We start from the raw sequence: 26,716 nt of genomic DNA on the forward strand, positions 1-26,716 counted from the left end.
CGCACGCTGTTGTCTTCCATCCCTTCAGAGGACAAACATTCATTCCCTGGAGAAGGAGACTAATCCTTAATTTATCAGCCAAGACCTACAGTAAACACAGCTTTAAAGTCTTTTTTTGTCACCTTAGGGAAATCTGAGAACATTAGAAAATATATTTACTCCTAACAACAAAATGGAATCAAATAAAAAGATAATATAGACACGCATACCGTTTTTTTCCCTGTCTAGTAGACAAACCTCATTAATGCAAAGCTTTCCTCAGCCTTAACCAGTCGCAACATTTTCAAGTGGTCTGTGGAGATTTCTTCAGACGAGGTTCTGTATAAGTTGAACACTTTCAGGACCGATGGTTGAAAAATTTGGTGCTATTTTGTCAGACAACAGTTGACAAAATTTTACAGTAATATGACATTGGTTGACACTGTGGAATAAACGTTTGGATTTTGCAACAGGCTGCAAATGGTGCATGCATTTTCCTACTTTTCCAGGACTCTTAGGTGTTTAAAAAATATTCAGATGACTCATGATCAGCTGATAAGGCAGATTCATACGGCTTCAGGCATTTGTTTTTGTTGCAATTAGCTCCAAGTGTTTGATGTTGAAAGGCCTCCTATAACCACATATTTAAATTCACAAATTCTCAATTCAGCCTAAGTCAGGACTCTGACTGGGCCACTTCAACATGTTAACATTACTTCCTGTCAGAAGAAACATTTCATTTTGAGTCAGCTGAATTGTTGCGTCCATCTCACTAGCTTCTTGCCTTCCCCAAATCGTTGTTGTTTCATGAAACGCCTCTCAGAATAATACTTGTTAAACCCTCATGTCCAAGACTTCCAGGAAGAATGACCTGAACTGAGTGTCTCTGCTTTCCTGCCCAGGACCTGAAGTACAGACAGTTATGCAATCCCCAAAAAGGTCAGGCCAGAGGACACACATCTCAGAGTGGATCAAACATATCAGATGCCTTTACGTGGCAGGATCAGACACAAACTTAAACACGCATTAAAGTCACAGCTAAGTTTGTGAATTTGACCCTGTTGCAGCTAATGTGTGTGGCAGCACAGATTATGTTTTCTCACTTAATGGATTTGGGTGTAGGGTTCATCCAAACTGTGAGCAGAGTACATCCCTCAGCAGGTAGCATCCTGAAATAGCAACCTTGATACTAATGGTGAACAGCACAGCCAGAGGCGTCCGACGAAATCATCCTGAAAGCCGGCTTTTTCCCTCTCCCTCTTTCACGTACAAAGACAGCCAAAAACACACTCCATCACCACAGGCTCTTTCTCTTGTTTTTCTTTTCTTTATTATTTGTGAACCACTTGATTTACTTCTCTGCACAGACAGACGCCACGCAGTGTGGTTCCAGGTTGGCATCATGACCTCCCCTGGGGCGTCTCACTTGACAGAGGTTCACATTTCTGGTGGTCAATTTAGTTTGAGGGGGGAAAATAAAAGTCAAACGTGAAATGGGAGCCCCCTGGAGGTGCCAGGATGGTGGAAAAGGTTAGCGATGGAAAGCTCTCCTTGTGTTCGCCCAGGACAGAGGTGACTGACACCGCAGAGAGTTCAGCACACATGCAGACAGGGAGAGCTATGCTTCCACTGAAACGACAGACACTTTGTCGTTTCAGGAAATTAAGCTAAATAGAACAACACATAGACGAAATTGTTTTTTAATGCCTTTTTTCTTTAAACAGTTTGTTATCCTTTATACAAACATTATCATATCTCATTTTTATGTGACTTTATGTATTTTTCCACTATGCTCACTTTAGCTTTAATCCGTTTCTACATTGTTTCTCCTTATGTAATTTGTCATCCCCTTTTCTCTGTGTTACTTCAATTATCGATTATGTAACCAGTTCTTCTGAGATTCAAAAAAACTTAGAACTGTCAGTAGAAATTGTACTTAAGTTTTCTAAAATATAAATAGTATTGTGCCAAAGTCTTAAATCATCTCACATTTCTTCATTTTTTTTCTACTTTATTGTATAAGCTATCAAGCTGGTAGAATGTTGTTAGTTTTGAAAACTTCACCCCAAATAAGTCAAACATTCTTCTTGTCATGGAGGCAAAAAAGCCGAATCGTTGTTGTTTCTCTTAAAGTTATTTGGTTTTTCCAGACGAGCAACTGCAAAAATTTAGTCAAACTTGAAGATGTCACTATTTGGGCAAGGGCTTATTATTTCTTTCAGTCTCTCAGTCCATGGTGATGCAAAACGTGCTTCATTGTTGATTATGACACTGGTTTTTATCATCGTTTTTAGTTCATGTTCGTCATGCTATGGTAAGTTCTAGGCTATTTCTGAGCCTCCAAATAAATTTTCTTACTACTAATGGAAACTAAGCGATACCACAAACAATTTTAAGAACAATAAGTTCAACATTTTTGCCCAAGTAAACAATTTAGATTTATTATCTAAAACAGCATCTTACAATCTTAACGGTATGCAATGTGCCTTGCCTATTATTACAAGTCTTAGGGCTCAGTAAAAATGATCGCAATCTTTTTGGTATAAGTAAAAAAAATATTGCTGCCCTGTTTATGCAATGCTCTGTGGATAAAGCATTGCACTGGCTTCCCTTTTTGTTTTTTGTTTTTTGTTTTTTTGCAGAGAACCAGAAAAAGGCTCCTTTGTAGAGAAACAGCAGAGAGCTGGAGATTTCTCATCCACTGAGTCACTAAAATACAACAAAGATTTATATGACAGTATGGGTTTTTAACCTTTTTTGCGCCCTCAACATAAAACCTGACCATTCACATTACATTAATCTATAATGTTGCGTTACCACCCAATCTTCCTCACTGGGAGTAAAGTCATTTTGTTGCCATAGAAACAGAGAAAAAGGGCTGCTAAGGATCCAGCCTGTCTCGTTAGATGTGGTTGCTTCATCTTCTGAGCTCACATGAAATGAGGCGGACGTCAAACTGATAAATTAACCCAGCTGTTGTCATTCTATATTCTGAAAAAAAAAGTCATATTTCAGTAGGTGTCATACTGAAATATGTAGGAATTAGGGTTTCCATTCAAGGAGCACAAACAATCAAAAATGCAACACAAAACAAAACAACTCAAAATGGTTTTGTTAACTCCAGACTGTAATATGATCTGGTTAAGATTTAGAGAAAGAGAAAAAATACTTGAAAATGATTCATCTAACATGCCTTTACGATATGTTCTAGACTTTCGCTTGCACAATATGTTTAACCCGAATAATGCCACGCTGACAAAAGAACCATCTCAAATTCTAAGACCCCTCAATGTCATGTGAACAGTTCACCGTTGATCACTCTGTTGACACACAACTGTGAGTCTAGACATGAAAAAGACTTCAGTATTACATTTGCAGATGATACCACCACAGCAGGGCTCATTTATGAGAATAATTATTCAAAAAAAGAGACAAAGTTAAACTGCTAAAAGACGAATTCAGAGCACCAACCCCGTGGTGCTTAACAACAACAAAATAAAGGAGATCGTGAGCATCAATCATCATGACTCATGCGCACCATTACCGAGCATAAACACGGTGCATTAGAGAGATTCGATAGCATTAGACTCCTGGGATTGCACATCCCTGGATTTTATCTGGTTGAAGAACATTGGGATTTCAGTACAGAGTGAACTTCCTGAGAAAACCGAATCAAACTAAATATTGTACAGAGCTGTGTTGGAAAATATGTTCTCCTCAAAGCGGTACTTTACCTGCAAGGATCCTGCAAAGGATAGTTGGGGGTCTAAAGCAATCCTGAAACTATTCCCATCTTCTAACCAGGAAGATAAAATGCACAATGATTTTCTTTACATATATTATTGGACTTATACGGTATTTTTCCGGCTTGATCTATTTATATTTTCTGGGGGTTATTTAATATTTTTTGACATTAAAAGTAATATATATTCCAGTGAAACACAATATTTTTGTTTTGTTGTGTGCTATTAAGCACACAATAAAATGACAAAAATAATCTTGATCTGACCTTTTACTCTCTTCCTCTGGGGATATTTTCTGCTGTCAGATTCAAGAAAACTCTATGGAGTTTTCTGGTGGATATAAAAAAAAAACACAAAACAAATAAAAAAAAATCATGTTCCAGTCTATTCTTGATGTTAAAATAAGCAAAACAAAAATGATGAAGAAAACAAAGTAACAAAGGTATCACAGCATGTAGCAAAATAAAAAGGAAAACTAAAATAAGTCAAACTTAAAGCTTTCTTAAAGCGACCAACTCATCTGAATTAAAAATAAAATGAATTCCACTGATCCAATATTGCTCATTTTTAGAATAATTTATTCTGCATTGATGATCGTAACGGTGACCAAACACTAATATTAACACTGGGTGCACAGACATCTTCACAGAGGTTAAACTGAGAGCTACAGCTGATCTCCAACCAGCTGTGACACATGAAATCTATATGAGGACAGGAACAAAAGAGAACGATTTTCTTGATTTCTATCCGATACTCTCATCATTTTGATTTTTCTTTTGCCATCATGCCCTTCTCAGTCACTTTCTTCTCTCATCTTATCTGCTCATGTCCTCTGGTAATTCCCCCTTTGCCTTCTCGCCTTCACCCTGCGTTTTCTTCTGTGTCCATTTGAGAAACGCTGACCAGCAACACTCTCTTCTGTGACCAATCAATATCACACAGAGGACGGCAGACTGCCGGACATACTAATATGAGGACACTTCTGGTGATGTATGCAGACAGGCATCCCTTAAGACACTTTACCAAAGATGTCTCACACACACACACACGGGACACACATGCATGGCCAACAAACCAAGAGTGATTGATTCATTTAATCTAATGTGAACAGCTCCATATGACCCCGCGTTAAATATGGCCCTCTCGCTTTCACGCTACTGCTGAGGAAGCCGTAGATCATCGCTTCATCTATCTATAGAGTCAACATTGATCTTGCCCGCCCTTCCTGCCTGACATTATAAATGCATACTGCCACAGGATGATGTAACTTGAAGGCCAGAGAGCATGTCGTTATGCAGAGGGCTCCACATCTTTAAAAACATAATGAATCACAGTGATCAAAATGAAACCTGTTCTCCGAAGGAACGGCCCAGATATTTGCTGCCGGGTAATGGCAAATACAATTAGGAATGTCCCAGATGTCAGGGAAGACCTTTCAGACATGTAAAAATAGCATCATTGCGCTGCTGAACACACACGTAAGTGGATTGTTATGCTAATTTTGATAGATTAGGCTGACTAGAAACAAGGGCCAAAAAGTCTTAATTGTCAATTTTACCTAAATGATTTTGCAGATTTCTAATTTTATTTGTATTTAAATGTTTTGCAATTTGTTTCTGCAGTTTTTTTTAGCATCATATCAAAACACTAGTAAATGCAAAAAACAAATCTTTTGCAGATAAAAGTGTTATGTGTTTCTTACATCAGATTTTGCTCACAATACATTATAAACTGTCATGACATCAAAAGCACTTGCCACAGGCTGTCTGTGTAAAAAGTACGTAATCAAAATATGAGAATTATTTAAATATTTCTTCAAAAGGAAAAAAAAATCATTTGCATCCTACCAAGCTCTTCTTCAAGGAGGAAACAATCTGAAAGTGCATCTGTAACACTGAATTAAAATAATATATTTCTGCAGACTTTACAGAGATAGGTAAACATGTTAGCACATGCAGTTGTATAAAAACTCCATCATCTTTTTTTTTCCCCCTCTCTGAAATTAATTTGGAATTAACTTCCCCTGTTTTAGATCAATTAAGATATTTCTATTTGGTTCACACCAGAACAATATTATACTTTTTTTTTGTTATACTTTCTTCAAATTTTGATATTAATATACACTAAAATGAATATTTTACGCATACGAGTTAAGGCAGTGTGTCAAACACCTGCTTCCTGGTGTGATATCATGGGGGGGGAAAAGGAAGCAGCACAGATGTTAGAGCAAGAAGTGCTGGTCTCCACAAATGTTGTTGTTATCCAAGGGTGCATTTTCCATAAAGTGACTTATTCATCTGTTCAAACAATTTTATGGAACAATAAACAATGTGGGAATGTCCAGCAATACCGTTTAGTACCCATTCTGTACCCCAGAGAAGAACATCTTTAGGTGTAAACCGTCTGACTCAGTCAATGAACTAAACACAAAATATCTTGTAAATTTTGTTGGCAGAAGCTGGTAAGAGATTTTTTTTTTCTTCTTTATGATGAGAAATTGTTATTTTACAATTCAGACTCGTACTTTTAAATATGAAGACATGAATTATGCTACAATTATGCTTTATGCGACACTAGAGGCACATTAACCGGTATGGAAACTCTCAGAGGAATGGACATTCTGTGCTTCAGCTGATTGAAAACTTGATTAAGTTAAAATAAAACAAAGTTGAACCCATAATGAGGAATCCCACAAAGAACCACACTAGTGAAGCTGAGCTATGATCAACCATGTGATGGAAACACTCCCTGGTGACAGCAATGTTCTCCATGATGGTATAACGCAACACAGCAAAAACTGCTGAGGAACAGACTCTGTCCTTCAGCCCAGGACCCAAAAGCTCAGCTGTCAATATTGTGGTGTCAGACTTTAGGGTACACTCCCAGAGGTCCTGTGTCCAGGCCCTGCTGGATCAGGATTGTTTTGGCAGCTTTTAGGTGCAAAAACACTGACTGATGGAGGGCAACAAGGGTTCTCTATCCTGAGACACACTGAAATCCTGATGAAAATGCCACTCTGTCAATAGCATGAGTTAGATCCACAAAGGGACTAGAATAGTGAGCAAGAGTCCTGCTTACTTAACGCTTCATGTCTGTGGATGACAGATCGCCTGTCAGGCTGGATGAAATGTAGTCAAAGCCTGACAAAGGGTGACAGAGGTTATGAACCACGAGATTCTCTACTTCTACGCTACAAGGTTTGAAAACTTTGAAGTAAAACATCAGTTTTTTGTGATTTTTAATTTATCTGGTCAAATACCACATTAAATGAAATTGTGTGAAACAAGAAAGAATGTGACTTTTCATATTTGATAGATCTAGTCAACAAAAAAATTACCAAGTTACATCAAGCAAATGAATGCATGGGGCATAATACAGTACAAAAGTCAGATGTTTTCCCATTACAACCACAACATTTATTGTGTTTCATTGAGATTTTAGAAGGTGGGCCAACACAAAGTAGAACACATTGTGAAAATGTATTAAAAGACATAAAATCCCCAACAATCCTACACTTATACCCTCTTGTCTTTAGACTCACCTAATTAGTAAGTAAAGTTCATGTATGCTTTATTCTCTCAATACTGATGGTCTGAGAACACCTCAGAGGTTTATTGTTGAATGTTACTAAACACACAACATCATAAAGTCCAAGGAACAAAGTTTAGATAAATGAATATTAAACAGAAATTGACAATTGGTGTTCATGAATCCTCTCTATCCAGTCTGACTGGGTTAAGCTGAGCATTGCTTCTGGGAGCTGCATGCAATTGCACAAAGCATTTTTTTTTTATAATTTCATTTTAATGCTCTTAAAGTTTGTAGTTTAAAACGACAAAATGTGCAAGTAGTATAAATGCTTTTGTAAGGTGATGAAATAGCACTTGTCCCTTCAGTGAATACAGGTCAGTGGTTTTAATGCTTTCTCTAGCTGCTTAAGACCATGACAAATGTATATTTTCATTGGTTTTGATGAAGCATTAGCAGCTGAGTAGACCCAACAGAGTTTGACTGATATCAGTTTTCATTTCTCATAATAATCATAAGAACAATAATAAGCAAGATGCTCTATAAAGTCCAATACAACTACGGATTTCAATAAAAATAAATACATTGTTGCAGCAGGCACACAGAAGGCCAAAGCACAGCCACCCATATGTAACCATTGACCTTACTTTCACCAACCTGCTTCAATGCAGCTAAGATGAACAACTTGTGTGTGGCATCCAATTTAATGGCTTTGTGGCTGGAAAACCTGGGATGAACAGAATGAGTTATAGGGTGGTTGCAGACACTCCTGTCAATCCGTTGAAAATATATTCATCTAATCGGAACGCCCTGCGCCGTGCTGTCAAACCATTCTGTCATCAGTCATTCAACCTTTACATGTCTTACCTTACATTTATCACTGTAATATCGCTTACTTCCGATGTCAGTGGTGTTTTAAGGGGAGGCGATCACTGGTGCGTGACCACCGAGGCAGCAGATCAGGAAGTTTGACACACCTTGGAGCAGGTCACCTTTGACTGAAATCTATGTGTGCTTTTGAAACCATGTTTCTGCTTAAATATGATTTTGCTAATGCATACACCACTCATGTATGAAGATGAGATAAAGAAATGTCGCTGGTAGGGATCTGGTTTTATCTGACACACGTGTTAAAGTGTAGCATTATTCCAGGGGTACAAGGAAGTGTGGAGGCTAAATCTTGTTTTGCTGCATTCACTGTAAAAAAAATGATGTAAATTTGTTTACATCACAGAAAATAAACCATACAATGGATGAGGATTGTTTTTAAGATAGCTATAACCGAGATTAAGTTGATGTGTCTCACAACAATTTTTTTTATATTTGCCACTTTTCTTCGAATGAACAGCAGAATTTAGTCCTAGCGTGTATTCATAAATACTTCAGTCTCTTTACCCAGCATTTCAAGTTCATGTGAGGTGTTCAGTCCATAATGGAAATCTATTGTATTTAAAATGATAAATAAAATATACTCAACAAAACAAATGCACATGTTTATGTTGTCCTATTCTGACAAGCTGAAAGCATAAAGCAGAGACAATCAATCGGGTAAAGACAACAATCTCACGCATAATAAGCACGATTTTCACAGCTGTTTTACTTCACTGTGAATTACATGCTCACAGTTACTTTAAACTACAAGACAATTTCAGCAGCTCAACCTAAATCCAACCATTGTAAGTCACAGAATCTTGAACAAGGAGTTTTCAGATTAACTTTCCTTTTAAGATTTTTTTTCTTTTTGTTTTTCCATTAAAAATATAGCTGCAAGTTAAAGGGGAAGGAGACATTCTATGGGACATTGTTCCTTTCATTTATTACTAATGCTTCAAAGTTCCACTTGTGGACATGCTGTGATAGTGCACAGCAGGCAAAGAGAGTGGCTGCTAATGTATTTATGCAACATGCCTTGAGCAGTTGATACTGATGCACAGAGTGAAGGAACAGTAAGACGAAACGGACACTGGCGTCCTTTTTTTACTCTGCATCTGTAGCCTTGATAGAGGATCCACAGACTTTAAATCAGTGTTTGAATGTTTGTGACCTTGACTAAAAAAAAAAAAAAAGATGCATACACTGAGAACCAATTATTGAGTAGCCAAAACAAAGGAATTTTATGAGAAATTAAGTGCAGCTGTTTATTATGTAGGTCTTGGGGATATCTGTGTGCTCTCCTTGCTCTTTGGTGGTAAAATCTGACTTTTAGAGTTTGACTCTGGACAAATCTTTTTGTCATTGATGCCTAAAGGAGCAAACACAATGATCTGTTCAGAATGTAATATTTGCTGACTGATTAACCACCCCACAACCCCAGACAGATGTTTTTTTTTTGTATTTTTTTTAGGTGTTTCTCCAACAAATGTTAGAGACTCTTTCTCTAAAGAACTTAACAATGGAGGCATTCAGGAGTTCTGGCTAAGGGACCCAGACCAATTCACTGAAAGTTGACACAGTGAGACCTTAGGATAATAGTAGGGTTATGTTTCCTCCCCCTCTGTCTGAATACCTTTTCTGAAGTCTTTTAAATGTTTCCTTAAATGTAAGGGAAGGATTTAGAAATTTTAAATTATGAGCAAAAAATCTCGAGTTTACTTTACACAAAGAATAATAAATTGATTGAGTTAAATCTAAAGGTTCCTACCTGTCCTTTGTAAAGTGAGTAATTTACACTGAAAAAGAACATTTATCTTTCAGATAGACAGAGGGTGAAATATTTGATGTAATGAGATTGATATAACGTCTATTATGTAAATATAACTGAAGAGATAAGCAATCGCTGGAGTTAATTATCCATTTCATGAGGGTTATCTTTTCTCTACACTGTGCCTTCCTGGTGTGTGAGCTTCAGTGAGACATTATCCATATCCACTGTCAGCAGCAGACAGCTGAGAAAGAAATAAAGACGGAACAAAAGAACCATAATGAGACATCTGTCACAGCAGAAGTCCCACTACATGAATTTCCAGGGATAATTCTGTTTGATGTTTGCCGTCGGAGAGTTAAATTGGTAAAACTGACGCAGCGGATGGTGACAGATCCAAACACACACACAAAGGTTTCCCAATAATTCTTTCACAAAGAAAGATTTTATCTACAGCATCTCACTTGAGCTGTGACACATACATTTTTAAAAATATAAATATTACTATCGGTGTTAAGAGAAAAACACACAAAGCAGTTTGATTAAAAAAACGACTGAGAAGCAGACTTATACTGAATATACATCACACTAGCTTGTTATGCACATTTTTGACATTTGTATAATAATGGTTTCATTTTGTGTATTACATCTCAATCAAAAGACAGTAATTAAATTGAACATATTGGCACGTACATGGAAATAATGATACATTTTTGTCTGGGACGGACCCCAAAATGCAGCAGCTTTTACCCTGACATGCAGTCATGCGTTGGAGGATCAACACATGAGAAAGAATTTCAAAGCATATTAAAATGTTAACTCAAAAAGGATCAGAAATACCTTCAATCAAGTATAATGGATGGATGTGAAATGACATGAGGCATTAGAAAGCACAATTTCCTTAAAATAAAATTATCACATTACTTTGAGACAGCACCACATTTACTCTGTACACCACAAGTTTCTCATTATTGCTTCAAGTTCTTCTTTCTGAAGATGACAAAAACATTAAAAATCTAGTTTAGCTGCCTGTGGCGCTTACCGACAGCCCATCTGCTCATGCTTCACTGCTGTCTGCAAGGTAAGAAGAACTCATTCAGAACAGACAGCTCACAGCCAAGTATTACGCATCAACGCATTCAGGTTGTCTTAAAAAATATATTAGATTTTTTTTTTTTTGCCTCACTTTCAGAATTAAAACTGACAAGAAACACCCTGCCAGCAGTCAGTCAAACTGATAAAATCAGTGTGTGCATCTATCTATCTGTTGCAAAAACTTCCTGAGCCTGTCGCTGGCTCTCGTGACTTCCTCTGCCCACCTCCAAACCCTCCTTCCCAATTAATAATGGATTAAATTGAAAACCCTTCCCTACCTTACACACACCATCATAAACTAGTCCTCTTCCAGGTTGATGAACAAACAGTGACTCGTTACAAAAGACTCACCAGGCAACTTCCAATTAAGGCCATCTAATCGACCAAACACCCACTCTGAGCGTGTACGGACTCAAACGCTAGCACAAACACACTGCACGCTGTCAACCTGGAGAGGAAGGTTGGGGGCGGATGAGGAGACATTAAACTGTGAACGTTTATTAAAGGAGACATCTGCAGAGGGTCAAGGCATAAAGGAAGCAGAAAGGGGGTAGGAAAATTTAGCAGAGCTGTGCAGAAAGCAGACTTTCATCTGTTTGTACCGTGGCGATGGCAGGAGAACCAGGCAGCACCAGGCAAGCATTAGCAATAGATTGGCATGCTTTTACATCATAAACCGCTGGTGGCTTTCCCAAACACCACACTGTCTACATTTAACACACGCACACTCACACACACCCACACACACGCATGCACGCAACACAAGCACACAAGTTTGCATGAATTAACCAGTGGGCCAAACGCAGTTCTCAGCTCAATGGACAATCCCGGAGTTAGGCAGGGTTTTCAGATCCAAGCAGCTTACCTAATCATTTTATCAGATTAATACTTTTTATGAGAATAAATCAGTCATAGACAGAAATATGGAATGTGTTAAACTGTACTCATCTGGAAAAAAAAACATAGAAATATTACATAACTAGAGGTTATCCTGTGTGAATGTGTGCAGTTGTATTAATGGAGTGGCGTGTAGAAATGATAAATGTAAATGAAACTATTAGGATATTAAAAAAAAACAAAACATTTAAACCACAGCAAATCTAATTCAGTAAATGTTCTCAGAGTAACATCCATGACTTTAAGGTATTATTTCTTATTGGCTAAGACACTCTTCATTTAAATTGTAAATAAACACTCAAACAGAAACTATTTCCACACCGTTGCACATATGTTTACGCAAAAATAAACATCAGTTCCAGGTGATAGTTTATCGGAAAGTGCCCTTATAACTGAGCCTTACGTTAGAGTCAAGCAGGTCCATGCTGTCCAGACTCTTGCTGCGATGGATGCGACCCTTGATGCGACGCAGAGAAGGTTTAGCTTGGCTCAGAGGCAACGAGAGGGTTGAGGTGGCAGGCAAAGCTATAGCACCGGCGCCACCAGTAGCACCTACTGGTCCACTAGAAGACTCGGGAGCATCTGAGGGGGATGCATCTCCTTCTTGTGGGGTGACCCTGCAAAAAGCCATAAAAAAAAAGATACTCGCTAGTAATCTAGTCATGTATTTCCAAAATATTGAGAAAAACAATTTAAATCTGTTGAAGGCAACTTTTACAAAAAAAATAAAAATAAATAATAATAATACATATTTGTTGAAACTGTCACTATGTTGATACAATGTTATATGAAACAGGTAATCTATGAAAAATATCAAGATATTCTGTGTCTTTCCTGTAGTCTTGCTGCCATCTGCAGAAATGCACCGCTCCCTCAGAAGCAACCAATCAGAACCAGGAGGAGGGCCTTAATGCTGTCAATCAATCTCATGTACAAGATTATCTGTCTCATGTTATACTCTCATGACAGTGATAGTTTTAACAAATATGCAAAAAAAATGTCTTTTCTAAAAGCTACCTTTTAGAAATATCAAAGTATTAAAGCATAGTTTTGAACATTTGCCACAAGTTTTCACAAGCAAGGACTTAGGTGTCTATCACCCACCTAAATATCACTTATGAAAAGACCAAAGGAGCAAAATTAATTTTATTTCATGTCCAGTAAGGTTTCAAAATGGAGAAAGTGAGACTGGTAGAGATCATGGTGGAAGGTCATTTATTTGTTCCTGAGACTTTATGAAGACAATGGTCCGACTCTCATCAGCAAATAAGTCAGAACAGTCCTCTTGTGCTCCTGCCCCCAACAGGTCAAGGCTGTTAAAGAGGCCTGAAGGGAGTCTGTACAATAATGTGGTTAGGGATCTCCTGCTTTGATTTTGTGAGCGAACCTAAAATGTACCTCTGAGCAGTCTTAAAATATACAGCACTGTCTCCTGTGAACTCTTCAACATGACATAAGCCCATCCATTACAATACAACAAAGATGACTTCCTCAAAGAGCAATTTATACTGTGCACTGCTCACAGGCTCTCTGCCTATCTGATGGAAATCATAGGAACGCCTACAGGATTAAAATAACAAGAGTTTTTTTTTATTGTTTAGTTTTGTTTTTTCTTGATGTCTATTTTTTTAAAGGCCGTCTTCTCCTGTTGGCTGCTGCTGCATTCAGGAAGTGTGAATAATTGGGCTGAATGTCAGCGGGCAGCCTGCAGACGGAGAGTAGGTATGGAGCATTTGTATGCCTTCCATTATGAAGTCACAAAAAACCCCTGATTTGCTTCTTGTGTGCATTAAAAGACCCAATGTAACTAAAAGTGGCTAAACTCAGGGTTATTTCTTTTTTTGCTCTGTTTTTGTGATTTGTAATTCCCTCCTTTAAGGCATTAATTATAGTTTCGCTTAAGAGAGAAAAAGACTGGAGACAATTATAGACCAAACTAGACATCAGAACAGTTACAGTTAAGCCCAAAGTTATTCATAGCAGATTTAGGCTAACAGTATTGGCCGACATGTTTACGTAGTTAGTTAAATCTTTTTTTCACCAAGCAAAACACTTATAACAATTTCTTATACATAATTTTAGCTTGATTTTTTAAGCCTTGAGATTAGTTTTCTGATTGGAAGTAATGTTAATCTTTTGTAGTACTGATAACTTTGGTCATGCCATTTAAAAAAAAAGTAAATAAACCATTATTTAAAATTCAAACTCATTTTATATTGTTTTGCTGTAGCACTACAGATAGTGTATCAACATTAAATTAACAAGCTGCAGCCCTGAAGCTCAGCTTTTCAAACATATCTCAAAAAAGAGTGTGAATGGTATCATAATGACAAGTCATCAATCAAGTGTTTTATCAAAGAATTAGACAGTATTAGATCTGACAACAAAGACAGCCTTAAGAGAAAAGAGAGGGAGAAAGAGAGAGAGAGAAAAAAAGTTCAGCTTCTCCAGCTCTCTGAGGCATGAAACACATTCAGATGTTTTAGTTACTCGGGCGTTTTCATAGGAAAGCTCATTTTCTGTAACAAAATATGTAAAATTTTGAACAATGCGACATGCAAACATTATAAATGCTTCTTAAATGAGATGCAAAAGAGTTGTTTTCAAGACAATTTTCCTTCATGTCTCATTCTTCAGAACGGTAATATCAAGTATGTGTGACACCAGTAGCACTAAAATTAGAAAAAGGTAAAGATGTCACATTTATATTTGAGCTGCTTTCCCTCTTGTTAATTTTGAAATGACCGGGTGTGAACATCTATTTTCACGCTGTTTAATTAAACCACTTAAGTGTTACAGAGCTGTGATTTTTCTAGCATTTTTTATCATGCAATACAATATTGGTAAGTCTTTGATGAAGAGAAAGCACAACCTGAATTCTAACTGGCTAACAAAGTTAAAATCACCTAAATGGATTAGCCTGTGATAATTATGATCATTAGTGAGATTATTTCATTTTCAAGATTTACAATAATTTACAATGGCCATAAGGGAGTGGGTGGGGAAATAGGAAGTAGAATGATGTATCAAAGGCAGTTCCTGGAGCATCAGAGTCACAACTGTCAGGAAAACTGATAAGATATTTTGCAGATGTATTACAAAGCCACAGTTTAGATTTCCAGGTGGTCGCCTCATGTTATTGCTGAGCAATTTGAGGATTCCTGACGTCACAGTGGCCAGCTGCAGATAGACATTAGGAGTGTGCCAAAAAAATAAGAATCATAATTCTTATTTACTACGGTTCAGATTCAACATAAAATGTCCCAAAATAGATGAAAAAAATACAAAATGAAACAAATCCCTTGCTCTTGGCCTCCATTTTGTGTGTACGCAAGACTTCCTATGATCACAAGTGTGCAAAGGCACCTCAAAGACTGAAACAGATATTATTATAAATAATCATTTTGTATAAAAATAAAATAATTGATTTTGAATTGAACTGTGACACCAGAAATCAGAATTGAATGATGAGATAGTATAAGATTGTGACACCTATATTACATGCCCATTTCTTGCAAATGAAATTATTCACATACCTACTGGATGACCAAACTATTTCTTCGGGATGCCTGTAAATGATTAATTTATAATAATTTACAGTGCAAAAAATTTTATACTGCTTTTTATTATTTGTAGTGTAGTGTTTTTAGGAGGATTTTTTTTAGCTACTTACTACCTAGTCTTTCAGCTGAATTTACAATAACTCTAAGATAAACCAAACCTATATGGTCCTGGAAGACAGTCGACTTTACAGTGCAGAAAACAAAGACAACTCTTGTAGTAAACTATATAGTTCACTTTCATAAATGACAAGCAAACATTTTTAGTTTGAAATTTTAATATTTTAAAGTTCTAAACTTCTACACAAATTCTTGCTTGTATGTAAATGTTTCAGTTAAACCTAAAGATGAATTAGACTTAATGTAGTTTATAACAAATGTCTTGTTTCTGTTTGAATCATTTTTATATAAAAACGACTTCAATCAGTCTTCAGTTATTTATCGCTACATTCTTAAAGATTCACTTATTTTCTTTAAAGAGTTCACAAGTTGCTCACAGGGTGTTTTTATAGGAAGAGCATCTCAACATGTGAGCGTCAAGACAAGTACCTCTGCACCTAGCACAAAAATACTGGTACTTTGTTTATGATAGTAAACGACGTTCATATAGTAAAACTGCTTTCACACATATCAGTGGTTCACAATATGTTTGGATAAGCAAGGCTGCTGAATTTATTTATTTTTTTTATTTATTTTTTTTTCTGGTACAGCGAGGCAGCAAAAAACAAGAAACAAACATTAAAAATATTCACAAGCGAAAGTATGACTTCTCACTTGCTGCCGACCTATGAATGATTTATTATCATCGGGGCTGTAGGATTTCACGAGGATATATTGAGCCGGCGAGTTAGACACGGCCTGAGCTTCTCAGCAGACAGAAGTAAGTTTCACTTTTCACTGCCTCTGGAGAAATATGGAGAAACCCACAAACAGGCCGGGGTGTGCTCACAAAGCACACCCAATGTGACCCCCATCAATACAAGTGGCAGACAATGGCAGCATTTTACAGCCTAAAAATAAAGTAGTAACAAGAGACATTAGCCACAAACTGCAATACGTAAGAGGTGAAACGTATGAATATTACATGAGCCTGTAGCCCAAAATAGAGAATCTCACCCTGCTGTGCAATAAGAGATCACTAGCAGAGCTTTATATACATGTATGTGTATGTATATAACCTCATCTCAGAATCCCATGAATGCATCCCAGAAACCCTTGTGAGACGTCATCTGGACTAGAAATAGAACGATAACAAAAGATGAAAACAATGAACGTGTATGAATAACGCCGCCTATGGGCTACAAGACCTTTTTGGTTAGAAACACTAATGTGATTAATATGATACATAACCCACAGATACATGCTGTCCTGCTCATATAACAAGGTCAAATACCCTTTTCGGAAAAACGACTCAACAAGACAACTTTGAAGACTGAAGCCCTGACTTCTTTCAAACAAATTATTAAGCTGTAGTATGGATAACTAATAGTCCCCACTGAAATCATGGTAATTTCCGCCATAGTGGCTTACTCTCAGATAGTTAGCTTTGTTTTAAATATTCTGTCATGGCTTACTAAACAGTCAATGAAAAAACAATGAAAAAAAAAAAATAGATAAAAATGTGCTGATTGAACAGAAACTCATTTTCTTTAAAACCCTGTATTCTTCACCAGCAGCGAGCTAATCAACGGTTGAGGTGAAACTATATCTAAGCAATGTCAGCTTAGCACTCTGTTAAAGATTTATGCTGAAGGAAATAGTCAGATCTGATTACAACACAAAACAAAGCTCCTTTCTTTCGGCAGCGTGATGGGAGCAGTTCAGGTTTAGTCGGGATTTCAGCCAAGAACCAGAATGGGGAAAGAAGGGGCTTTGAATGTGGCATGGTTGTGTGATAGCAGACAGGTTAGTGGGAGCATTTACTAATATTGTCACACAATACTAGCTGGCAGGTTTACAGAGAATGGTCTGAATGAAAGAAAATTTCTATTTTGTTAAATAAATATAAAGTATGCAAATACTGTCTGGTGACTCCTTCTTTACTCACCTGATTTTCTATTTGCAATTAAAGGAAATATTCCACAAAGCTACGAGTAACGAGGCGTTGTGAAAAGAAAGCAAAACGATTAATAGTTACAGAATGGCTGGCACCGTGGACAAACCCACAGAAAAATCAAAGCTCAACACAGACACCTCTGGTGTGGGCTGCAGAGCTGATTCTCCTGGGTGCTCTTTCCAGGAACTGGATCTAGTATTTTCTGTCTCTGTGTGAAATCCGCCTCACTTTGTGATGCCGAGATAGACGAATCAACTGTGGCAGCACTCTATCAAAAAGTTGTCAATAAAAGTTTTGTTTGGAGTCAAAACATACTCTTTGATAAGATCGAGAACAAACGTACTTAACATTATGGTGACCTACAAACATGCTCCATATGCTGATGAAATAACTTCCAACAGGAATTGAAAAAAAAAAAACATGAGGTGTGTCCTACGTGATGAGTGCAGACAAAACGCAGGTGTCTCCTCAAATCGTGACACAGCTTCATGAGTCATACGCTCTTAAAACACATGAGACTACATGCAACAGGGACAGTCTAATCTTTGATGACCTGTCAAAACCTTCAGCAACTACAACAGTTTATGTTAATCCATTTTTTTTCCTTAAATGCTAAAGTTGGGTTTGCTTTTGTTTAGATTTTCTAAATCACCTGGAAAAGATGATGCATCCAAAACATCTTCCCTGACTTTTCTTTTTGTTTCCTATTTATGCACAGTGACCTTTTAAAGTCTTTAGCCATTCAGTATTTTTTATTTTTGCCTTCAGTGAGACAGATGTGAAAAATTTGTTGGATCAAGAAGACGACAAAGTAGCAACTAAGCAGATGAACCAAGCACAAAGAGATGCACGAGAAAGGCTGTCTCCACGTATTTTACTTCTTAGCAGATGGATAGAATTGGGTGAAAGTACATGAGAGCAACTGTAACGCAAAGAGACAAAGGACAGAGAGACATTGTCAGCTCATGGCTCAGACGATGAGCAAACTGCTTTGTAATGCCTGACCAATGCCGATTAACATGCATCATTTCGCTCATGGGTCTCCTCAAACTTTAGGGGACAAGTGGTGACAAAAGGTGCACACATGATTCAGTCGTCTCTACCATTATTACCTCATTGAGCCTCCCTGAAGAAGAATAAATCAATGACAGATATGCCTGGCTGAAAACATCCTTTGTAAACTCTGAGGAAAATGAAAACAATAAAACATTATTCCTGTTATTCCCGAGAACTTTAAAACGCCACCTGGCAGAAGAAGACATAGATCAGGGCTGTTCTTTAGACCAGACAGACCTGACAGATGGACAGACGAGATTAGGTGTATAGACGTGCATCGGACAAGGCTCGACAACGGTCACCTCTCAAATGCTGCCTGACCCCTGCAGAGAGGAGGGCGGCAGGGGAGGTCAACAGCTGACAGACAGCAAACACTAACACAAATATACAGTCCATCTCTGGGAAACTCGAACGGACATGAACGTGACTTTGAAACAAAACATTTCAAGTTTAAGACAGGCGTTTTCATAAGTTCCTACTAGTCTTGGTTTATACTCTGTTTCAAAATGCAATTTAGAAAATTTTTATTGACCAAATTTTGGTTGTTAATTAATATTCTTGACTGCTAATGACAATAACACTAAAAAAAAATCCTACCAATAGCATTTTTTTTACTTGGCAAGTTGTATTTAATGTACTTCACTTATTAAAATGAATAAATTTTTCATAACATTATGAACAGTCTGCTTAACATAACTGTATATACTTTATTCCTTAGTGTGTATTTAATTTCAAACTTAAATAGAGTCAAAGAATCATATCAAACAGTTTCAGTGATAAAATCCTGTCACTCATGTTTGAGAAAAGAGTAAAGTGTCACCAGTGTAACTTAGCAAAGTCTTAAAACTGACAAACAGATCAAAAAGTGACAAGAACAGTTAAAGAAAAGCAGACTGGGACTTCTGTCAGTCAATTTCCTCTGTGTCCTTCTGTTTGTCAGATGGCAGTGATGAATCTTGCTTTCTTTCTTTTTTTGTTTTTGAGTCGTCATGACAGTCAAGAGTCACAAGAGGCCAGGAAAGCATGAGCCACAGATTTGTGAAGTCAAAAGTCCTCCAGCTGCGACTCTGACTTCAGAGTCTGAAGGCCTGCTGCTGTCATCATCATTACTGTTACAAAGAAGCTCTTCAAGTAGTCTGCAGAAAATCTTTGGATGCTAAACGTTATGCCTTCAACAGTCAACAATAGGAAGTTACCTCATTTATGAACTAAAACTAAAAAGCATAATAGTTTGTGTGAGCGGATTTGTGTCTGATGTTCCACTTTGTTTGTAACCCATAAACTAAATATAGAGTTACCTACATTGGTCTGACATGAGTTATAACGTATGCAGATGTATTAATCTGCATGCATCGAGATGCAAAATCACCCTCGCATCCAGAAGTAGTTGCAAACATGTATTTTAATAGTTTTCTTTTCCCTCAAATGCCACAACAGAAAACAAGTACAAAAACTTTCAGTGGTCCTATTTAAATCATCCCACTCCAAAGAAATAAATAATTGCTAATACTTTTGACAAATAAAAGCTTGAGGACCCCCATGCATAATATAATAATTAGAATTATAAATAATCATTCAACTAGGCAAAATTGAAGTTTTTCGGTGATATTTGGCGACAGCTTACAGGGAAGTTTGAACATACGGAAAGCTAAAATGGTTACTGGGGGTCATTTGCGTGCTTTACAAGCCTGGTGGGGCTAATTAATGTACCATGGTGATAGTTAAAAGCGCCACACAGTGTTCGCACAGTGTTATGCCACCAGGCAGGACATTTTTTCACAGTTTTTTTTTTTTTTTTTTTTTCAGTGTTGCACCACATTTGCATTAAAATAATATTGTCAGGTGCATCCATTAACTTGAGTTTTCAGTCAGTGGCAGGTTAGGATCAAATTTAGAAAATAAACTTTTGATAATGAAATAAAATCAGATTTAAATAGCACTTTATTAGGACACTCAAGTACAGTTTACAAGATGCCTTTTAGTTTAGATCTATGAAAACCTGTTTCAAATGGGTTAGAAATATGGCCTGTAAGCCATATTTTGATCAGACTGGTTGATGCATGCTGCAAATAAGTTCCCCATAAGCTTCCTCAATACGTGTTTTTTATTCTTCTTAATTACATCTACAAAGAATTCACACCATTTTTCAGCTGATTTCTTTTTACTGTTGCACCAAAATAGTGAAGTAAGCCATGATATACCAACAGAGCATTTCAGTATGGGTGTTTTACAATACATTGGATGCCTTGCCTCCTTGCGGTCCAGAATTAAGTGGATTTACGTACATATTCACAGATTTTTCTGTGGAACGCATCGCAAATTATTTGCGTAAAATTAACATATTTTCAGATGTTTTTTGCAGAGTATACGTTAAATTTTGAATGAAAATGTAGCCTAGGAAGCTAAAATACCTAGCCACGATGCCAAATGACACACTATCGGCTAGCATTGGCAAAGCAGTGAATCCAGGAGGCCCATTTATTTTCAGCCATTTGCAGTTTGAGATAAGGAAGAACATGGATGTTAGCTTTTGAGGTAGTGAAAACACATTTTATACCCTGCATATTAATGCATACTGGATGTTTGAACTATTACAGTAGGCAGTTCTAAGTTTTCAAAACCTATCCAATCTTCGGCAGGTTGGCTGCAGTCCTTAACCCCGGCGAACGCCAGTGGTCCACAGTACTTGTATTTGGTTAAAAAAAAGACAAAAAAAAAAGACAAAAAAGGGCACCGTTGGGTGAATTATATTTCATGCTATTATGTCCTACAAAGAAACAATATGAACCCAACAAATGTAATTTTTCTGATAGAATAATCAATTAAAAGAACAAAATAGAATCATCATTAACATTTTTAATTGATCCGGTTTTGTTTACGTTTTTCAGCAGAGCTAATATTTCACAAACAAATCATATAGTTTCCTCAGTAGAACCTAAAGAGTCTTTGCTAAAAGGCCAAACCCACATATATTCCCTCTGGCATAGACAACCACACATCCTCCCTAGCATGCACGCAGACAAGCATCGGTAGCCACACATAACTCAGTCTCACAGCATGCTCTAGGGTGGGCGGGGGTAACAGGGTGAGCCACAAGTCAATAAACCCTGTGTAATCTGTTCCCTTTAGTGGCATAAACCATCTGAGAGGAGATTACAGTCGTTCTGCCAATGTAAGAACATGTGAGTTTCTAATGGACAGAAACACCAAAAACAAAATACAATCACATGTGTACCTTCGTTCAAACTTTAAAGATTGATAAAAGCAGTGTTTTTTTTTCTTTAGTACATATAGAAGACCATTTGTGTATACTTCTTAAAAAAAAAAATTACAGAGTATAATTATTTAAACACCATTCATGGAGTTGGACTCCTGCTGAGTGAAACAAAGCAAGGTGTTGTCAGTTTGCGTAAGATTACCCCTCACGACTGGAGATGGACTGTGGAGACTGTGTGGAGATGGTAAAAAAGGGGGTTTTTTGGGGATTTGTTTTTTTTTTTTTTTTTTTTTTCCACTGAAGTGTGGCAAGGGAGAGGGTGTGTAGGCTTTTTATTCTGATAGCAGACTGGCTGCTATATCTGTCTGTGTGGGGTTGAGTTTGTTGTGGAGAAGAAGGAAGAAGGGACGCTGGCTTAATGCATCATTAAGCACTAAGAGCACCAGGCGGGGTTGTAACTGTGGAGGGTTGCAGAGTAGACATCTGGCCCACAAACCAGAACAATACACCCACGCATTAAGTCCAACATAGACTAATTATTATGTGTGGATAATCTCAAACTAACAGATTAGACAAATCCTGTGTATTAGCGATATGTTTTTCTTGTTTAATAATGCAGATCTATAGTTGTTTCTCTAAAATATATTTGGTTGAGTATGTTTTGTCTTTGCCAGACCTTTTTTTGTTTGTTTGAAGGTTGCAGCTAATTCAGGCATCAATATTTTAAGAAGAATCGACAAAGTGTCACAAATCTTTGTCATTTGTGGTTGTAACTAAGGCAGCACAACATATCGCAAATGTATTATCATCGCAATATCAGTGTGTGCATGTTGGTTTGTGAACATGCATTTTACATTCATTCGCTGGTGTAATATTCAGCCAGTTGCAAAGAGTCTCGCAGCAGCAGATGCTCACACTGGACACAAAGGACATTGCCCAAAATCCTAAAGGTCACAGAGTGGAAGCACAGATGGGAAAAAAGGGGAAAGACAAAAACGAGCATATACTGCAAATTATTTTGTAATTGCAACCGTTACCAATATTATCATGATCCAAGATTTCCTCATATTGTGCAGCCTTATTTATGAACACCTTAAAGTTCTGATTCAATGAAACTGAAAAGTCTTTTTTTTTTTTTTTTGATTGACTGTTTTTTTGAATTGCGGTAAAATTATTCACTATGAGTGTTCATGTTGATGTTGTGCCCAAAAAATAAAATTAAATTAAAACTTTTCACACTTCCTATTCTGCTCTTCTCTTCAGCGAGTTAGCAGTTGACATGCAATTCCACTGATCTGGAATCTGAAGTCACTCTGAATCAAGACGAGGCATGCGAGCGAATGCACGGGGAGATTCCACGAAGCACGGACTGCTGATGCACTCTGGCTCATCTTCTCAACGTTAAAATGGTTGTCAGAGGCAATACAGTAATCCTGTTTTAATAGTCGTGTCCCCACCCCCGCCTTGATGTGACAGCCCCTGTTAGACCACTACGACTCTTCGAAGAGAGAAGTGTCAAGCCTAAAGTACCACTTTGTCACATACAATGCATCTGACGACGATCACATGAACACAGAGGAGATAACCTGTCAGGTTCGTATGTGGGATGACACCTGACTAATACAAGTTATGGTTATCCAACGTCCATGACAAGATCTTCCAGACACCAAATGAATCTTGGATGCAAACAAACAGGCAGTGACGGTTCCTGAATAAAAGACACTGGACAAAACTCCTTTTCTACCAATCAAAACGAATAAGATTTTTTGAAATGCTGAAACAAGGTAAAAAGCAGCAAAGTTCTACACAGACAGCTTCACCTCGTCACACTATTGTCAGCAGCAAGCAGGGCTGCACAAATAAAGCAATAGAAAATCGTTCAAGGTGCAACTGACATACAGACACTCCCGTTTCTGATGCCATCCTGGGCAACTGCCGAAATGGCTAATGTCAAAAACGATCACTGCAAACAGGATTTGTCTTTGAATAATCTGAATGCAGACAGTGTGTAAAGGATTATGTTTTCTTGAGAATGAGGATTACAAGAGAAGTGAGGAAACGGTCTGAGCATTCTTCTCTTCGTTTCACAAGAAATGCACAAAAAAGTCTTCAAATCTGAATTCATACATCCTGAAAGTGTCAAAGAAATGTAGCAGCTAAAGTGTTGACCACAAGAGAAATGGACAAATACTCCGACTAACTGCATTAGAGAAGTCATCAGTCTCAGTTTCTTATTTCTGTAATTTGTGTCTCATTGTGCTGTCTCTACTTTGTCCTCTTGGTACCTGGAAATCGATTTCAACACAGCCTTGTGAGTAATGTCTCTTTTCTAAGGTGCACTCAAAGGAGAGGACACAAAGGAACAAAGAAGCTTTTCAGAGATGTGTGAAGATGCACTGGTGGTTTCTTAGTGTAAGTCATTTCAGCATCGGTCATGCAAACAGGCGGGTGACAAATCAATGTCACATTCTAGATTAAGCTATAAAATCAAATTAATAAATGCAGTTAACAAAAAAAGTTGTCTTCAAAGTGTATGTGATACACTTTGAGGTTTAAATAGAAGGTCTTTGCATCAGTGCAGTAAAGGCTGAAAACTGTAAAGCTAATTAGGCTCTTTATGTTTTGCATGCTGTTCAAAACGTGTTTTGTTACAGTGTCTATTGTGAGGTACAGGAGAAACACCAGACATAACTCTCCCCAAACACACTTTTGAACTCATCTAAGGAAATCCCAAGGCTTTCCTGGACCTTGAGCCCATTTTTTAAGATATAAAGTAATCCTGGTTCCTGCGCTTCTGTAATTTTTGTCTCCTAAATCCAGTCAGTCGCAGCAGACGGCTACCAGGTCTTGCTGGGGTTTCTTTCTGTTAAAATGAAGTTCTTCTCTCCATTGTTGCCATGTGCATGCTCAGAATGCTGTCGTCCCATGTTGCTGAGTCGAGGATATGACTAGAAAATACACAAACAGAGGTGGCCAGGAGGCATTGTGATCGGACTACCTCGGCCGACTCTTTTCATTACAAAGGAGCAGCGGCTCTACTCCGAGCTGCCCCAGGATGACAGAGCTCCGATCAACTTTTTCTTAAAGGCTCAGCCTAACCACCACATGGAGAAAGTTTATTTTAGCCACTTCTACCTAGTCATGCCGCTACAGAATATTTGCGACATGTAAAAGTATTTGCAACACAACAGATTTGTTTTGTTTTTTACACACTGGATATATATTCTGTCTATTTCCAAACACTTCAAAATATCGCTTTGTAAAGAGCCACACGTTTTGTGATTATGAAATATATGAAGGTAGATTTGTTTATTTACTTAAAAGCTGACATCAATAAAGCGCGTTTTGTTGTCTATTAAAATGTAGACAGGAAATGGGTGGAGACACTGACAACAGGGATCGTGTCTCGATGAAGATATTTCTAGAAACTTGAAATGAACAGAAAAAAGTAACAAAGGATAAAAGACAGGCTGCTAAAAGTAGACCATGTGGTATATTTAGAAACAGGAGGAAACGTGCAAAAATGGATAAATAACGTGATGACTGGGATAAAACAGCATAATCCAAACACTCGGAGGCGCCGGGGCAGCCAATCGGAGCGCACCAACTGCTTCACCCCAACAGCGTGGTTCAAACGCAGGTGGCAGGCAGCTTCTGAATAAGTGATGAAGCAGCTAACATTTCTTTACTACACCAGGTTAGAGAAAGTCTTGCTCAGGCAGAGACCTAGTGGGAACCTCTGCATTGCAACAATTGCATTTTAAAAGCTGAAATAAACGTTTAAGAGTGAAAAGACAAGAAGCGTTAAGAAGGTGGTGGCGGGAGCAAGCGGCGCTCAACTTGGTTTTGCATTCATGTTGTAAGAAATAAACACATTCAGAGGCGACAGATATCAACAACATGACTCTAAATCTACATTCGGCAGCTGGCATTACATTAAACCGAATTTTCCTCACATTTAAACATTTGTTGCCACTCTTTAGGCGAACGCGCGAACACACGCTCCCATCCAGAAGCGCACCTCCTCCTCCTCCTCCTCCTCCTTGGTCTCTTTCTCCTCTCTGTGTACTCACCACAGCTGTCTCTTAGTGGGGAGGCAGTCTTTGTTTGAAGCTGTCACTCCCATGGCCATCTGCATCACTGTTATATATTTCTGATACTTCATTTCTCCTCCGTTTTGCACAACTACTCACGCCGCCGCCGCTGCTAACTCTTCCCTTACTTCTAGGAATCCGTGCGCCACAAAAGCAGCACAGGTGAGCGTGCATTCAAACGTCTGTTATTTTCCGCTCCCGTCCGCGGCATCAGAAGCGCCATTTCCACGCCGGCAGGTCTGCTGGCTTGACGGGGGCAAACGTTCCCCGAGGAGCTCAACGAAAGGTGCCACGCCGCCGCGACCCACGTCGGCGCTGACTCTCTAATCTCATTAGAGCTCGGAATAGATTGGCTTAATCCATTCAAATTTAGTCAGGACGGGGTCATTGTTGTGGCTCGCCTCGTAGAGCGGCAACTTTTCTCTGTTTTTTTTTTCCTCTTTTTCTTTTCTTTTCTTTTTCCTTTTTCTTTTCTTATATTCTCAGCTGTTAAACTCCGAGTTGCAAGTGTGGAAAAGAAAAAAAAGAGTCAGAGACAGGAGGATGCAGGCGCGACAGCACCCAAACGTCTGCCGGGGAAAGAAGAGTGTGCGCGCGTGTGTTCAACGAGAGAGGGAGAGAGGAGGAGGAAGAGGAGGAGGAGGAGGAGGAGGAGAAGGAGGAGGAGAGAGGAAGCTATGTAACGCTTTAACAAGGGGAAACCCAACTGATGCTGGTCAGTACTTGTAATTCATCAGTTTCAAACCACCTTTTATTAGGATTTGATGTGATGGACCAACAGAATAACCGACAGCTGGGAGGTGGATGGAAAATGATACACGATTTATGTATTTATTTATTTATTTATTTA

General features: G+C 38.0%; 1 protein-coding gene across 7 annotated transcripts in view; it reads right to left on the bottom strand.

Moving 5' to 3' along the window:
* Positions 1-26,445, bottom strand: part of LOC106961235 (tight junction protein ZO-1-like) — a 99,231-nt gene extending 72,786 nt beyond the window's left edge. For 4 of the 7 annotated variants that reach the window (XM_015054814.1, XM_015054816.1, XM_015054815.1 and 1 more), the window contains exons 1-2: positions 25,846-26,444; positions 12,287-12,500 (exon numbers count right to left, since the gene is read on the bottom strand). In XM_015054814.1, coding sequence (XP_014910300.1) covers positions 12,287-12,500; positions 25,846-25,937 — 306 coding nt within the window. In that variant the 5' untranslated portion in view covers positions 25,938-26,444. Of the gene's footprint in view, positions 1-12,286; positions 12,501-25,845 lie in introns of all 7 variants that reach the window. The other 3 variants (XM_015054821.1, XM_015054819.1, XM_015054818.1) reach the window with 2 other exon arrangements.
* Between the last annotated feature and the right edge of the window lie 271 nt (positions 26,446-26,716).

This window comes from Poecilia latipinna, unplaced genomic scaffold (genome assembly GCF_001443285.1).
Source record: "Poecilia latipinna isolate Pla-1442-1.1 unplaced genomic scaffold, P_latipinna-1.0 Scaffold1280, whole genome shotgun sequence".
In the NCBI taxonomy this organism is placed as follows: Eukaryota; Metazoa; Chordata; class Actinopteri; order Cyprinodontiformes; family Poeciliidae; genus Poecilia; species Poecilia latipinna.